Source organism: Bombina bombina, chromosome 2 (assembly GCF_027579735.1).
Source record: "Bombina bombina isolate aBomBom1 chromosome 2, aBomBom1.pri, whole genome shotgun sequence".
Lineage (NCBI taxonomy): Eukaryota > Metazoa > Chordata > Amphibia > Anura > Bombinatoridae > Bombina > Bombina bombina.
Window position 1 is genome coordinate 804,333,347 of NC_069500.1, and position 17,579 is coordinate 804,350,925.

The 17,579-nt window shown below is 35.7% G+C and overlaps 1 protein-coding gene across 1 annotated transcript; it reads right to left on the minus strand.

Annotated features, from left to right (window-relative positions):
- Window positions 1-305: 305 nt before the first annotated feature.
- Window positions 306-17,208, minus strand: NDUFA7 (NADH:ubiquinone oxidoreductase subunit A7). Its single transcript, XM_053703005.1, has 4 exons — window positions 17,094-17,208; window positions 6,924-6,973; window positions 2,905-3,054; window positions 306-522 (listed from the first exon to the last, which is right to left on the minus strand). Exons 1-4 carry the CDS (start codon window positions 17,142-17,144, stop codon window positions 426-428), a joined length of 348 nt encoding a protein of 115 aa, XP_053558980.1. The 5' UTR covers window positions 17,145-17,208; the 3' UTR covers window positions 306-425.
- Window positions 17,209-17,579: the final 371 nt, after the last annotated feature.

Genomic DNA, 17,579 nt, shown 5'->3' on the forward strand with positions numbered 1-17,579 from the left:
CATATCTTTGCTGCAACACAAGCGGACAGCTCGACCTACTGGCTATTTTAAAAAATGCACTACTTCTCAATAGCAGTCACATGACTGAAAAAAAAGGTTGTTATTCTGAAACTGTGTAAATTGAACCATTGTAAACCGAGGGCCACCTGTGTGTGTGTATATATATATATATATATATATATATATATATATATATATATATATATATATATATTATTTTTTAACATTTGTGATTTTGTAGCAAGTAAAACTACATATATATTTGTGCTGTAGTGTTTTTTTATATTTAGGAAAGAAGCAGACAATTGTGTTATATATTTAAATGAATTTAATGTTTTATTCAGAACATTTTAGGGAACTAAATAGTCATACATCTGTAGGTTCTCTTGGCTTGAAAATACTAGTTTAACACTTATTATTATAATTTATAAATATGGTTCATCTCTAGATAATTCCATTTTGGGTGGAGGCATTCCAGGAGTCACGGGCTTCTTTGTAATGGTTGCCACTTCTGTGTCACCACTGCAAAGAAACAAAAAAATATACATGAAATCTAAAGATTATAAACAAAAATTAAACTGAAACCTTACAAAAGAATAATATTCTTATATGACTTTAACATAGATTTCAAGATAAAATGAAATACAGGTAGCAAGAAAGCAGCAGCAATTGTAGTCGCACATGGTTCATGGAATTAAAGTGATATAACACAGCGCTCCTTTAGTAGAATAAAATGTTAAATATATAAAAAGAAACAGATTGTGTTAAAAACCAGCGGGCAACTTAATTATTTTCTTGCTAACTGAGCACTTCGAAATTTTCAGTGTAGCCACTGTCTGCAACTAGATAAGGGAGCTACCATTAGAGCTTAAAGGGACATAAAACCCAATTTTTTTTATTTCATGATTCAGATAGAAGATATAATTTTAAACAACTTTCCAATGTACTTATGTTATCAATTTTTCTTAGTTTCTTGTTATCCTTTATTGAAAAGCAGTAAAGTAAGCTTATGAGTATGCACGTGCCTGCAGCTCTATATGTCAGCAGTTTTGCAACAATGTTACCTAGGTATCCCTTCAACAAAGAATAACAAGTGAACAAAGCAAATTTGATAATAGAAGTAAATTGGAAACTTTTTAAAAATTGTATTTTCTTTCTGAATAATGAAAGATTTTTTTGGGGTTTAATGTCCCTTTAAGTTCCATGGTTACATGATTTTTGCAGCAAGAGTCCTATACTGAACATGGGCAATAAACCAATTGCAGGCCATGGACAGCTTTGAATGCAGCCCAAAACAAATTCATAAGCTTTAACACATTATGAGATTTTGTGTGTGTATTCTGTACAAGGCATAGTGCCGCCCCACGCCAAATGCACTCGCTATTTGTACGCATGCGTGGCTTCAGTTTTACAGCGGTGTGCGGCTTCCAGTGTGTTTTTTTCCAAGCGCAGACAGTCGAATTGACACCATCAAGTGTTACGTGTGCTTATGGCGACTTGGTGAGTAAAACACAGCGATGATAGATATTTCAAACTACCTTTGTAAACCTTTGTAGAACTTACTTAGAATTGCAACTACTTCCATTGAACCAGATATTGATGCATAAGTTTCACAAAAATAATGTCAAATACCCCACTAGTTTTATGTTGCCCTCTTTTCTTTTACAATAGAAAATATTTTTTTAAAAAAATGAATGAAGTTTTATTACTTAGATATGTACATTTTCTATATCAGTGATTGCACACTGCTTAACGAGACCCTCCGAACGGGGCGGCGCATAATTAGGATTATTATGCAAGGACTTGTTCTGCGTATCTGTGGTGGAGGATATCACGAAAATTATGCACAGACCTTTTTTTTAGCTCATCAACTGTCGTTAGTGTATTTTATGTGTGGTCCATAACAATGCTTCTTCTTCTATTGTGGCCCAGGGAAGCCAAAAGATTGGACACCCCTGATTTAAAGGGACAGTAAAGTAAAAAATAAACTTTCATGATTCAGATACAGAACATACAATTTTAAACAACTATTCAATTTACTTCTATTATCTAATTTGTTCTCTTGGTATCCTTTGTTGAAGGAGCAGCAATGTACTGCTGGGAGCTAGGTGCTGATTGGTGGCTGCACATATATGCCCCTTGCCATTGGCTCACCAGATGTGTCCAGCTAGCTCCCATTAGTGCATTGCTGTGCCTTCAACAAATCATCAAGAGAATTAAAGGGACACTGTACCCAATTTTTTTCTTTTGTGATTCAGATAGAGCATGCAATTTTAAGCAACCTTCTAATTTACTCCTATTATCAATTTTTCTTCGTTCTCTTGCTATCATTATTTGAAAAAGAAGGAATCTAATCTTTTTTTTGGTTTCAGTATTCTGGACAGCACTTTTTTTATTGGTGGATGAATTTATCCACCAATCAGCAAGGACAACCCAGGTTGTTCACCAAAAATGGGCCGGCATCTAAACTTACATTTTTGCATTTCAAATAAAGATACCAAGAGAATGAAGAAAATTTGATAATAGGAGTAAATTAGAAAGTTGCTTAAAATTTCATGCTCAATCTGAATCACGAAAAGAATTTTTTTGGGTACAGTGTCCCTTTAAGCAAATATGATAATAAGTTAATGGAAAGTTGTTTAAAATTGTATGTTCTATCTGAATCTTAATAAAAAAAGAAAAAAAATTGGGTTTCATGACCCTTTACGTTTCAAAGGATACCAAGTGAACAAAATTGATAATGAAAGCAAATTGTATTGTTTAACTGCATGTGCTCTGTCTGAATAATGAAATATTGATTTTGATTGCAATGTCCTTTTACAAGGAAGAAGGAAAACAAATTAAAGTCTTCTATTACAAATACACAACATTAATATTACTAATAAATAGATGAAACTTACTGACCTGGCAGATGGGCTCCCAGAGGTTAGAGCCTTGTAAGGGGACATTATGATAGTAGGTGGCGCATTCCCTCTCCTCCCATCTCTTATGCAGTAATAGTTGTCAGACAATTTATGGCTGGGGCCAACAGGCAACTTTGGGGGTGGTTGAGTTCTAAATGGATATTTAAAAAAAAACAAAAAAAAACAACATGTTTCTACTGGTGGAGCACTCAGAAGTAGTGTTACTCTGGCATTTGCTAAATAACCAGTCTTTCATTTAAGCATTAACAGCACTGATGTACCCTGTATGTCACATGTCTTTCTGAAAGTGGTGAGACACTATTACTACATGCAATATAGCACTGCATGCTACTATATAGTTTTGTTACACTACTGGTAGCTAGCTGGTGACTACATACATTTGTCTCTTTTCATTGGCTCACCGGATGTGTTCGTCTAGCTCCCAGTAGTGCAATGCTGCTCTGGAACTGAATTTAACTATGTGCTCAATGTACTAAGCAGAGTACGCTGCTTTTTAGGCCTTGCGGGGCAAGTTTGCACATGTGAGCCTGCTTTCCGCAATGTAAGAACCAGCAGTCACCTTACCCTCCCCACCACCTCTACATTGGTGGATATAAAATCACCCCTTACACATTTGTTTGGGGTGATTGACAGGCACTTCTCTCATGTGAGAGAAAGGGGAGGCATTACACATGCAAGTAAGAGTGTATAATGATACAAGCTGGGAACCTTGTGCGCATAGAACCTAAAAGTTTACACTTATTTTCAATATTTAAACAACTAATATAATTGTAAAAATACATCTACATATTATTCTAAGGCTAATCTCTGCATTGAATACATCATTATGTCTAGCATGTGTTTACTGTTTAACATCCCTTTAAAAGGACAGTCTACAATATAATTTGTATTTATTGTTTTAAAAGATAGATAATCCCTTTATTTTCCATTCCCCAGTTTTGCATAAACAACACATTTATAATAATATATTTTTTACCTCTGTGACTACCTTGTATCTAAGCCTTTTCAGACAGCCCCCTGATCACATTACTTTTTATTTATTATCTATTGACTTGCAGTAAGTACTTTGTTCTGCTAAATCTTAAATAACTCCCAGGACATGAACACATTGTTATCTATATGGCCCACATGAACTAGTAGGCTCCTGTTGTGAAAAGCAAATAAAAAAGCATGTGATAAGAGGCTGTCTATAGTGGTTTAGAAACAGACAGAAATTTTAAAGTTTATTGGTTATAAAGTATATCAATCTATCAATGCTGGTTGTGCAAAGCTGGGGAATGGGTATTAAAGGCATTATCTATCTTTTAACCCCTTAAAGGGACACTAAACCCAAAAATTGTCTTTCGTGATTCAGATAGAGAATTCAATTTTAAACAACTTTCCAATTTACTTCTATTATCTAATATGCTTTATTTTTTAGATATCCTTTGTTAAAGAAATAGCAATGCACATGGGTGAGCCACTCACATGAGGCATCTATGTGCAGGCACCAATTAGCAGCTACTGACCCTATCTAGATATGCTATTCAGCAAAGAATATCAAGAGAATTAAGCAAATTAGATAATAGAAGTAAATTAGAAAGTTGTTTAAAATTGCATGCTCTACCTAAATCATGAATGAAAAAATGCGGGTTTAATGTCCCTTTAAGGACCAGGACGTACGTCCTCAAAAAAAATACAGTTAACGACCAAGGACGTATGACGTAAGTCTTTGTTCTCGGAAAGCGGTGGAAGCAATCCTGATCACTTCCAGCCGCTTTACGGTTATTGCACTGGAGGCATCCTGCAATAACCCCCCTTGGCCATCCGATGCAGAGAGAGCCACTCTGTGGCCCTCTCTGCACCGGACATCGATGGCTAGTATCGTTGGTGGGTGGGAGCCATTCTGGGAGACGGGTGGGCGGCCATCGATGGGCCGTGTGATGTGGAGGGGGGCGGGATCGCCGGGGGCGTGCACAGATGCGCGCGCATGCACGGGTAGGGAGTGGGTGGGAACCGCTACACTACAGAAAAATATTGTAGAAAAAAAGTGGCAGAGAGGGTGCTACAAAAATAAAATTAAAATGATCTAAGGGATCTGGGAGGGGGTGGGGAGTTGGTCTTTGGGGGGACAAGCACTACACTACAGAAAAAAATATTAAAAATATTTTTAAAATATATATATATATATATATATATATATATATATATATTTTACTGTAAACTGGCAGACAGCTGCCAGTACCCAAGATGGCTACCAATAAGTTATCAAAGACAATTGTGGGGTGGGGGAGGAATCAGGGGTGTAATGTGTCAGGTGGGAGGCTGATCTCTACACTAAAGCTAAAATTAACCCTGTAAGCTCCCTACATGCTACCTAATTAACCCCTTCACTGCTAGCAATAATACACGTGTGATGCGCAGCAGCATTTAGCGGCCTTCTAATTACCAAAAAGCAACGCCAAAGCCATGTATGTCTGCTATTTCTCAACAAAGGGGATCCCAGAGAAGCATTTACAACCATTTGTGCCATAATTACACAAGCTGTTTGTAAATAATTTCAGTGAGAAACCTAAAATTTGTGAAAAAGTTTGTGAAAAAGCGAACAATTTTTTTTTTTATTTGATCGCATTTGGCGGTGAAATGGTGGCATGAAATATACCAAAACGGGCCAAGATCAATACTTTGGGTTGTCTTCTACACTAAAGCTAAAATTAACCCTACATGCTCCCTAATTAATCCCTTCACTACTGGGCATAATACACGTGTGGTGCGCAGTGGCATTTAGCGGCTTTCTAATTACCAAAAAGCAACGCTAAAGCCATATATGTCTGCTATTTATGAACAAAGGGGATCCCAGAGAAGCATTTACAACCATTTGTGCCATAATTGCACAAGCTATTTGTAAATAATTTCAGTGAGAAACCTAAAGTTTTTTTTTTTTTTTTTTATTTGATCACATTTGGCGGTGAAATGGTGGCATGAATTATACCAAAATGGGCCTAGATCAATGCAAAAAAAAATATATATACATGTCAATGGATATTCAGGGATTCCTGACAAATATCAGTGTTCCAATGTAACTAGCGCTAATTTTGAACAAAAGTGGTTTGGAAATAGCAAAGTGTTACTTGTACTTATTGCCCTATAACTTGCAAAAAAAAACAAAGAACATGTTAACATTGGGTATTTCTAAACTCAGGACAAAATTTGGAAACTATTTAGCATGGGTGTTTTTTGGTGATTGTAGATATGTAACAGATTTTGGGGGGTCAAAGCTAGAAAAAGTGTGTTTTTTCCATTGTTTCCTCATATTTTATATATTTTTTTATAGTAAATTAAATGATATGATGAAAATAATGGTATCTTTAGAAAGTCCATTTAATGGCGAGAAAAACGTTATATAATATGTGTGGGTACAGTAAATGAGTAAGAGGAAAATTACAGCTAATTACAAACACCGCAAAAATGTAAAAATAGCCTTGGTCCCAAACGGACAGAAAATGGAAAAGTGCTGTGGTCATTAAGGGATTAAACAATAATAATTTTAGTGTAGACTGTCCCTTTAAATTGAAGGAAAAGTGAACAAAAGACATAATGAAAGTATAAAAGGGATTAAACATATAGGTAAAGTCAACTCATGAGCAGCAATGGGACCTAGCAATACACATCAGGTGAGCTAATGACAAGACATGTTTGTGTAGTCACCAATCACCAGCAAACTACCAGTGCATTACTGCTCATAAGCATACCTCGATATGTCTTCAATAAAAAAATACCAAGAAAACAAAGTTAATTTGATAACAGTAATCTCTTAAAATTGCATGGTATCTCTATTTTTTATTTAAGTTTAATTTTGACCTTTAAATTATTTAATGATCCTTTAATATTGTCACTATTTTGGGGAAATTAATAGAGCATTATGAATGTGATAATTATCTAACAGAGTTTTTTTTATTCTCAATCTAGCAACCAAACTATAAAGTATCAGCACAGCTTCTCTGCTGGTTACAACTTTACCTTTTTGAAATTTCAGTATAACGTAGCTGCAGTTTGGCTTGAAGGTCACGCTGCAAGATGAAAAAGTGTACATTTCATAGACAGATTTTGATAATATATAACAAGTAAACAGAACATCCAATTCTACATTAATGGGACACTAAACACCTTGAGATTTTTAAATAAAATGTTTAGTTATGCATAATGAAACAACTTTGCAATATATTTTTATTATTTATTTTGCCTTCTTTTCCATGCAATTGAGCAATTTCATCCTCTCAGACCTTGAAATCCACCCTGATGACTTATCAAGGCTAAACCTGCTACATGCATGTCCCTAATTGGCTTTATCAATTAACAACTGCAAAAACGGATATTAATTTGTTTTTAAAATTAAGACTTGGCTGATATGTTATTTTATAGAAAAACAACAGAAATATAACTGCATGTAATATACACTAGTATAAATAAGACTATGCACTGATACGGACATACAAATCCAGTAGAAAACCTTTTTAAAAATGTACTTAGAAGCTCCCAATTTAGCACTGTTGATGACGTTAGGCTGGCACACCCAGTGAAAGGGGCTTAGAAAACAGGAAAAGCAGACCCTCCCCTGTATATGAAAAGACCCATTATACAAACAGGAGCAAGCAGGAGTCAGTAGACATCAGTATACATCTGATACTTTGGGGCTTGTTTAGGAGTCTGAAAATCTGCACAATTATATTTAAAAATACGCAAAACTATACATTGTTACAAAAATACTGCCAGATGGGCTATATAAATGGATCATCTACAAAACATTTATGCAAAAAAAAATCTAGTGTACAATGTCCCTATAAAGTCTTTGAGGTTGTACTAGAATGCTTAAAACAGATAGGAAACTCAAAATTGAACTTGCATGATTTAGATAGAGCACTGGTTTTCAAACCGGTCCTCAGGCCTCTCCAACAGGCCAGGTTTTCAGGATTACCTTGGATGAGAACAGGTAAAATAACCATGGTTACTAACCAGCTGATTGTTTCACCTATGCTCCAGTTCAGATAAACTAAAAATGTGGCCTGAGGACTGGTTTGAAAACCAGATAGAGCATTTCATTTTAAGATACTTTTAAATTCACTTCTTTTTTCAAATTTGCTTCGTTCTCTTGGTATCCCTTGTTGAAAAAGAACACATATCCTACACTAGTGGGAGTTATCTGCTGATTGGTGCTTGCACACATTTGTCTCTTGTGATTTGCTAACTAGATGTGTTCAGCTAACTGCCAGTAGTGTACTGTTATTCCGTCAGCAAAGGATAACAAGATATGAAGTCCCTCCCTGATGATTGATGTATGTACAGTATGTGCCCTCCTTCTTTGGGACAATAAAGAGGTTGAAGAGGTTGGAATAGAACCCCTTTTCCCTGTTGAGAGGCCGAGACAGGTTGTATATCATGGGACTTTCATAGCGCAGCCATTACAAGTTTTGCTTCCTGGCTAAAAAGCTTGTGTTACACCCTATAAAGACAAGATCCATACCGCCAACTGAGAGTAGTAGTTATGAGTTTTGTGCAACAAAACTGTTACACAAAACTCATAACTAAACTGTTACAAAGTACACCACCACCCATAAACTACCTATTAACCCCTAAACCGAGGCCCTCCCACATCACAAACACTATTTTTAAGTTATTAACCCCTAATCTGCCGCTCCCGACATCGCCGCCACTAATAAAATGTATTAACCCCTAAACCGCCGCTCTACCGCAACGCAAACACTATTTAAATATTATTAACCTCTAATCTACTGTCCGCCCACATCGCCCCCACTATATTAAAGTTATTAAGCCCTACACCGCCGCCACTATATTAAACCTATTAACCCCTAAACCGCAAGCCCCCCACATCGCAATAAACTAATTTAAGAACTAGTAACCCCTAAACCCAACGCCCCCCTAACTTTATATTAAAATTTCCCTATCTTAAATTAAAGTGAAGGTAAAGTCTGAAATTTTATTTACGTTATTATAAACATGAAATACGTTTATAAATTTGTCTAAATACCTTGCTCTGTGCTTTCTTCTTTGTTCCGAAGCTATTGCCGTCCCAAAAAAATGAAAATTTCCAAACCCACCGTGAGGCTACCTGTGTTCTCTCATCGCGGCATTTCCGGGTACAGGGATTGTTGCTAACGCATGAGCTCTGATTCGCCCAATGTCTACGCATGCGCTATATATATTTTTTATCAAAATCTTTTACGTATGTTATATCGTTGTCATGTGACCGTGTTCATTCCTGATCGAGATCAGCAATAGCCGCAGCATTAGCATCCACGATCCTAAATTATAATATTAGTGAGGGTAATTATTAAAGAATCTACCTTAGAGATACGAGCATGTAAAATAAGCATTATTTCAAGAACCTTGCTCATGCGTGTATAAATACTTCAAACTGTGCATGCGTTATACTATGCTAATTTCCTAAGATAATATATGCACCCAGAGGAGCTTTCTAGACCGCCCTTTGAAGGGGGCTTGAAGAAGTGACACAACGATCGAATAAGAATTTAATTTTTATTACATCGGAGCTTCATTTTTAGGAAATAGTAAATTAAATAACTTATTACAACATTGATTTATTTTATTTGAAAAATACTAATCCTTTAAATTAAAACTTACCTGTCAAATTAAAAAAACTAACAATTAAACTAACTACAAATTAAACAAAACTAAAATACACTACTATAAAAATTACAGAAAATAAAAAATACTAAATTACGAAAAATAAACAAAATTATCAAAAATAAAAAAGAATTACACCTAATCCAATATCCCTATCAAAATAAAAAAGCCCACCCAAAATAAAAAAAAACTAGCCTACAATAAATTACTAATAGCCCTTAAAAGGGCATTTTGTAGAGCATTGCCCTAAGTTAAACAGCTTTTTTACCTGTAAAAAAAAAATACAACAGTAAAACCCACCCAACCAACCCCCCAAAATAGAAAAACCTAACAAAAACCTAAGCTACCCATTGCCCTGAAAAGGACATTTTTATGGGCATTGCCCTTAAAAGGGCATTTAGCTCTTTTACGAAAAGCCCAAACCCTAAACTTAAAAAATAAAATTAAAAAAAAATTAAAAAAAAACACCCAAAAAAAAGTTTTTAAAAATCCTAACACTAACCCCCGAAGATCCACTTACAGTTGTTGAAGTCCCGCTTAAAAGGAGCTTCATGTTCATGCAGGTGGCATCTTCTATCTTCATCCCGGCGGCGCGGAGCAGGTCCATCCTGAAGAAATCTGGCACGGAGCATCCTCTTTATACGGTCGCTGATGTACACTGAATCTTCAATGCAAGGTACGCAATTCAAAATGGCGTCCCTTACATTCCTATTGGCTGATTTTATTTTGGAAATTCAAATCAGCCTATTGAATAGCCAATAGAATTTCACTAGCTCTCATCCTATTGGCTGATTTGAATTTCCAAAATCAAATCAGGGTCTGGGGGGCGTCCCTATAACCCTTGTAACGCCCTCCAGACCGCGATCAAATCCAGGAAGCGCGGTAGGTTTCAGGACAGCGTTAGCCGTTGGCTATGTCATAACGACTCTAAAGCCCAGTGTAATTATGACAGAATAAAACGGCATAATGGCGTTAAAAGGGTATTAGAATAGGAATATTTTGTATTATTTTGGATCATTTTATTTTCTGTAATGGTAGTTTTTTTTATTTTTTTGTAATTTTAGTGTTTATTTTTTGTAATGGTAGGTTTTTTTAATTTATATAATGTTAGGTTTTAGTGTAAGGCAGCATAGGTTTTATTTCACACGTAAGTTTTGTATTTATTTTAAATAGGTATTTAGTAAATAGTTAATAACTATTTACTAACTAGTCTACCTAGTTAAAATAAATACAAACTTACCTGTGAAATAAAAATAAAACCTAAGCTAGCTACAATATAACTATTAGTTATATTGTAACTAGCTTAGGTTTTATTTCACAGGTATGTATTTAGGTGTATTTAGTATTAAATAGGTAGTTAGTTAATAATTATAACTTTAATATAGCTCTATTCTAATTATGTTAAAGTTAGGGGTGTTTAGGGTTACGTTAGGGTTTAAAAGTTTAGGTTGTTGCGATATGGGGGGCTAGCGGTTTAGGGGTTAATAGATTTATTTAGTGGTAGTGATGTGGGAGGCCAGAGGTTTAGGAGTAAATTGCTTTATTTAGTAGCGGCGATGTCGGGAAGCGGTGGAATAGGGGTTAATAGATTTATTATAGTGTGGGCGATGTTGGGGTGCAAGGGAATAGGGGTTAATAACTTTTGTATAGTAGCAGCGATATCGGGAGCGGCAGATTAGGGGTTAATAACATTATGTAGGTGGCAGCGATGTTGGGGGCGGCAGATTAGGGGTGTTTAGACGTGGGGTTTATGTTAGGTTTAAACGTTTCTTTTTTTTCCCCCATAGACATTAATGGGGCTGCGTTACGGAGCTTTTCATTCCGCAATCGCAGGTGTTTTTCTGACCCGCTCTCCCCATTGATGTCTATGGGGAAAGCTTGCTCGAGCACGTCAAAGCAGCGCTTGTATTTTGTGCGGTATGGAGCTCAACGCAACCACAAGGTGACTGTTTCAAAACTTGTAATGACTGCGCTATAGAGGGTTAAATAACGCAACTTTGTTGCGTTAGTTAAATTACCTATAGCGCGCATAACTTGTAATCTACCTGTTTGGTTTTTGCATCCGCAGTGCAGTTTTATTATGATTTCTACATTGGGCCTTAGATTTTTTTTTCCTGTGTAATTTTACTTTTTACTTAAAGGGACATATTACTTATATGCTAAATTACTGATCAGCATCAAATGATGCAGCATAACTGTAAAAAGCTGTCAAGAAAATATCACCTAAACATTAGGGATGGGCAAATGTGTATATATTTGAATTTTAATGCTAGAACGAATGTTATCGTAGAAATTCGATTTACATAATTAAATGTTTATAAGAAAGAATATTCTTAAAAATTCTATAATTTAATGTTTACAGTTTTCAAATGTTCAGAATTAGATTGAATATCCACATTCGAAATTTCAAATGTAACATTCGATTTAACAAATACTATTCAGAAGTTCAATAGTTCATGTGGTATGGAATTTAGTAAATTGTACATAATAGATACAAATATAACAATTCAAATTTTTCTATTTCGAATATTGCATAATTCGAATATCATATTTAAAGTGAATGTAAATTTTGATGCAAATGATTTTAAAAATTAGATTAAAAACAGGGGCACTTTAATTCATCAAAATTTACATTTGTCTTGTGAAGAAAGAAAAAAAACTTACCTTTTAAACTTGACAGCCGATCCTGCTTCCTCCACCCGTTGCAAAGCCTATTCCTGGGTCTAAAATGAGGAATCCGGCTTCCTCCAATCACGGCATTGATACAGACACTGATTCCCCCGGGGGGGGGGGGGGGGGGGGGGGAGTCGTGATTGGAGGATGACCTATCCATCATTTCTGACATCAGAAATGGCTTGCTACGACCGGAGGAAGCTGAAGCTGCTGTCAAGTTTAAAAGGTAAATATTTCTTCACAACGAGTGAAATGTAAATTTTGATGAATTAAAGTGCCCCTGTTTTTAATCAAATTTTTAAAAACCGGGCAATTTAGCATCTTTACATTCACTTTAAAGAAAGCATTAGAAATTCTATTACATATAAATATGATTTTTGCAGAAACATTTAGTTATGATTTTTAATGTGATTAAACTGTAGAATATTTGCTACATGTTTTATTTTAAGATTTCATTTATTGGTTTAATACAATTTTCAAATCATGATTTATTTATTTTTATGTATGCATCACTTTCACATACATAAATGCAGGGAACACCCCTTTGTGAGACACACTATTCTCAACATAAAAACTACCTTTAGAAAATTATTACAGGGGCTTCAAAGTACTAGTGAGATTTCTTAGAGAATCAAGCAAGCCCAAAGTCCTTTAGAGCAGGGTTCTTAAAACCACGGGTCGGGACCCATTACTGGGTCGCAACATTATGTTTACTGGGTCGCAACTTTTGTGTGTGTGTTTGTTACATGAGAGAATGTGTGATGCGTGTATGTGCGTTGTATGAGAGTGAGCGTGGTGTGTGTGTGTGTGCGCAGTACGTAAGTGTATGTGTGCGTTATATAAGTGAGTGTGTGGTGTGTGTGCTGTATGAGAGTTTGTGTTTGTTATATGAGATAATGTGTGGTGTGTGTATGCGTGCTGTATGAGAGTGAGCGTGGTGTGCGAGTATGTGGTGTGTGTGCTGTATGTGAGTGTGCGGTGAGTGGGCTGTGTGTACTGTATGTGAGTGTGCGGTATGTGTGCTGTTTATGAGTGTGCAGTGAGTGTGCGGTGTGTTTGTTCTATGAGAGTGGTGTGTGTGTGTGTGTTTGTGTGTATGTGTTGTATGAGAGTGAGTGAGGTGTGCAGGATAAATGTGTTTGTGTGTGTGTGATTACCTTTTATAATACTCTAAATGTTTGGCTACATTCAGGAATACAGTCACTTTGCCTAAAATTGCAGCTATCTTGTTGAATATTACATAAAGGGCCATGATACCCAAATGTTTAAACACTTGAAATTGATAAAGCATAGCTGTAAACAGCCGATTAGAAAATATCACCTGAACATCTCTTTGTAAAAAATATATATATATATTTTACCTCAAAATGTCCTAAGTATTTAGACCCCATTGTAAAGGACTTTAAGCAGCAAATCAGTATGCCTGTCCTGGGACAGGCAAGGGAGCAAGCTTCATGCACACTCATCTTATTTCCCTATCCAGTTTAAGGAATTTTACTATGAAATCTCATGAGAGTTAAGTGAAATCTCATGAGATCACAGTAAAAGAGTTCATGACCTCAGCACTGCTGATGCTGATTGGCTGCAGCTCATTTCTTCTTTTTTTTTTTTTTTTTTTTTTTAAACCTGCAGTTAGGCAGTAACTGAAAGATAACTTTTTAAAGAATACTTACTCAGGTGGGCAGAGGAAATTGTGAGGTAAAATATCTTCCTTTTTTACATAGAGGTGCTCGGGTGATATTTTCCTGTCAGCTTTTGACAGTTGTGTTGCATCTCTTTCAAGTGATTTAGCATATGAGTATTATGTCCTTTTAAGAAATTTTCAGACCAAGCATTAAAGTAGGGTCGCAAAGGTATGTGGTATCATTCATGGCACTGAGTCTTGAGGAAAAAAGTTTGAAGAACCCTGCTTTAGAGAATCAGGTCCATAGAGTCAGCTCTGGATTAGCAAAACATAACTGAACCTAAACTGAATAGTCAGTGATTGGCACGTATGTGCATATATGGCCCCTAAACAGCTCAGCAGCTGCGTTTAGCCCTAGACCAAACTAGTGCATTGCCTGCCCAGAGCTTTATATAATTTGTATTTATCCCTTTTGTGAGAGTATGTATAGTTATGTTTATGCAATAAAACGCTATAGTTTTTTTTATTATTTTTTTTTTCTCTAGAATGTACCTTTAAAAATAAAAACAGCCTGACAACATATTAATAAAGGGACATGAAACTCAAAATTAAACCTTCCTGATTTAAATAGAGCATGTAATTTTAAACAACTTTCCACTGTACTTCTGTTATAAATGCTACTTTGTTCACTATGAATCATTTGTAGAAGTTCATACCTAGGTAGTCTCAGGAGCTTATACGCGTCTTAAAGGATATGAAACTCAAAAAAAATTTCTTGATTGATCATGATTCAGATAGAGCATGTAATTTTAAATAAATTTCCAGTTTATTTCTATTATCTAATTTGTTTAGTTTTCTAACTCTATGTATCATCATTATTTGTATCAGTTATTTGTAGATCCTTTGATGATAAGCATACTTAGGTAGGCTCAGAAGCTGCCGATTGGTGGCTGCACATATAGGAATCTTTTCATTGGCTTTCAGATGACTCCCAGTAGTGCTTTGCTGCTCCTTCCTCAAAGCACAAGAGAATTAAGCAAATTAAATAGAAGTAAATTGGAAAGTTGCTTAAAATTGTATGTTCTGTCTAAATCATGAAAGAAAAATTTAGTTTTATGTCTATTTAAAGGGATATGAAACAAAAAAATGTTTTTTCATGATTCAGATAGAGCATGCAAGTTTTAGCAACTTTCTAATTTTTTCCTATTATCAATTTTTCTTAGTTCTCTTGGTATCTTTATTTGAAAAAGCTGGAATGTAAGCTTAGGAGCCAGCCCATTTTTGGTTCAGAACACTGGGTAGTGCTTTTTGATTGGTGGCTACATTTAGACACCAATCAGCAAGCGCTACCCAGGTTCTGAACCAAAAATGGGCCGGCTCCTAAGCTTACATTATTGCTTTTTCAAATAAAGATGCCAAGCGAATAAAGTAAATTTGATAAATCGCATGCTCTATCTGAATCATGAAAGTTTAATTTTGACTAGACTTTCCCTTTAACTATAAGGCAACAGTATTTGCAAAAATATAATTGTAACAATATTATGCATTGCTGCAAACACTGCAGCTCTATAGTGCTTAACAATGTATAAAATTGCTGCCATATTGTTTTAACAACATTGTACATGCTCTATTTGAATCTATGAATATTTATTTATGAGCTTCATGTGCCTTTATTTTTTTCAAATGTTTGTAACAAGCATCATTAAAGGGACACTAAACCCCAATTTTTTCTTTCATGATTCGGATAGAGCATGCAATTTTAAGCAACTTTCTGATTTACTCCTATTATCAGTTTTCTTCGTTCTCTTTGTATCTTTGTTTGAAAACAGCAGGAATAAAAGCTTTGGAGCCGGCACATTTTAGGTTAAGAACCTGGGTTTCGCTTGTTGATTGGATGGCTAAATGTAGTCAGCAATCAGCAACCCATATCCAGGGTACTGAACCAAATAATTACAATAATGTAAGCTTAGGCCAGCTCCAAAGCTTTCATCTCTGCTTTTTCAAACAAAGATACCAAGAGAACAGAAAAAAATGATAATAGGAGTAAATAAAAAAGTTGCTTAAAATTGCATGCTCTATCCGAATCATAAAAGAATATATTTGGGTTTACTATCCCTTTAATACCCTTTGAGTGCTAAGCACTTTCCCACCTGGGTGCTAAGATTTTTTTAATGTTTTTTTTTTTAACTTTTTTTTATTTTTTCAGACCTCCAAGACTTACACTGTTTGAAAGGTTAGGCGATTGCCTTTCCAATGGTGGGTCATGGGGGTCTGTAGCTGTTTAGATGCCTGAGATACAGGCTTCTAAGCAGCATGCCCCCTACTCCTATACTTAACATTGTTAAGTATAAAGTTGCACAGTGACGTCATCACGTTATTGCGCGTGACGTCACCACGCAAAACAGGAAGCCCCGGCGATGCCTGTCACTCTACAGGCACGATAGCCGGGGTAGGAGCGGGTGGGAGCCCCTAGATCTCCCTCAAGGTGGGAGAGTGCTAGTGACGGCCCTGAGTGGGAAACTCTGACGGCTCAGAGCCGTCATTAGCACTCAAAGGGTTAAGAAAAGAAAAAAAACTACAGACATGTTTTCCCATTGCATTAAAGGGACACTTAACACCTGTCTTCTAATAATCCCTAAAAACTACCTTTTCTTATTAATAAAAATAAAAGAATCACTTCTGTCTATTTAATCTGTTCCTCTTTCCCCAAACTGTTGAAGGAGATTGTTTTTAAGTACATTCCTGATCCAGTGCTTGATTTTCTATGTAAGTTGCCATATTGTAGCGTACGTTACAGGGGCACAGTAGACACATGCTCATGAAGCAGTTGTGACACACACAGCTGTACCCCTGTAACGTACGCTACAATATGGCAGCTTACATAGTAGAATCAAGCACTGGATAAATGCTCAACTTCAAAACAATCTTCTTAAACAATTTGGGGTAAAATGAACAGATTAAATATACAGCAGTTATTTTATTTTTATTAATAGGAAAAATTAGGTTTTAGCAATTTTCATCAGGTGTTTAATGTCCCTTTAATGTTATACATTAACTGCCAGTATCCTTTTAAAAGTTGTACCCCTCCTATGGATTATACATTCATTTAGCAATATGATGGTGTTTATAACACCTGTTCCTACAGAAACATAAATATTTCCCTTACATATATATTTAAGAAGTATGCCCTATTACTATTACATAAAAATATATATCCTAGACATTATTACCCCTGCTGCCCAGTTCCTCAACCTCTGGATGAATTTGGTTGCTGTCGCCATCTTTGTTGTCAAGGACAGGGGAGGGACACCGTCACCTAAGCAATAAGAAGGGGGAGTGGTGACATCACCGAGCTAACGTATATAAGGCAATAACCAGATATCTATTATTAACGTATGTATAAATAGTATCTTTTATATTGGAGATAAATGCAATATATTGGCAGCAACATATGGACCACTAAACACCAATATTCAACGCCTCCAATAATGACAACAAATAGCAGTAAATGGTGATAGTATTGCCAACTTTAAATATGGCTGCCGGGCTGTTTGTATCATAGGACGCACTTAAATGATCCGCTCGTTCCGCCCATCGATACTATGTCATTATTCCGCGCTTCGTGAAAATGTATTGATTTTAAAAAATAATTCCATTATTGTTTTTGGTTTCAAGGGAATATCTAAAGTCGGGTTCTTATAAGCAATACGTAAAAA

Coding starts and splice junctions, on each gene's coding strand:
- NDUFA7 (XM_053703005.1), bottom strand. CDS start 17,144: ATGGCGACAGCAACCAAATTCATCCAGAGGTTGAGGAACTGGGCAGCA. Junction 3,055..6,923: donor TATACTGAAATTTCAAAAAG/GTAAAGTTGTAA, acceptor ATATCCATTTAG/AACTCAACCACCCCCAAAGT. Junction 523..2,904: donor TCTGGGAGCCCATCTGCCAG/GTCAGTAAGTTT, acceptor GTTTCTTTGCAG/TGGTGACACAGAAGTGGCAA.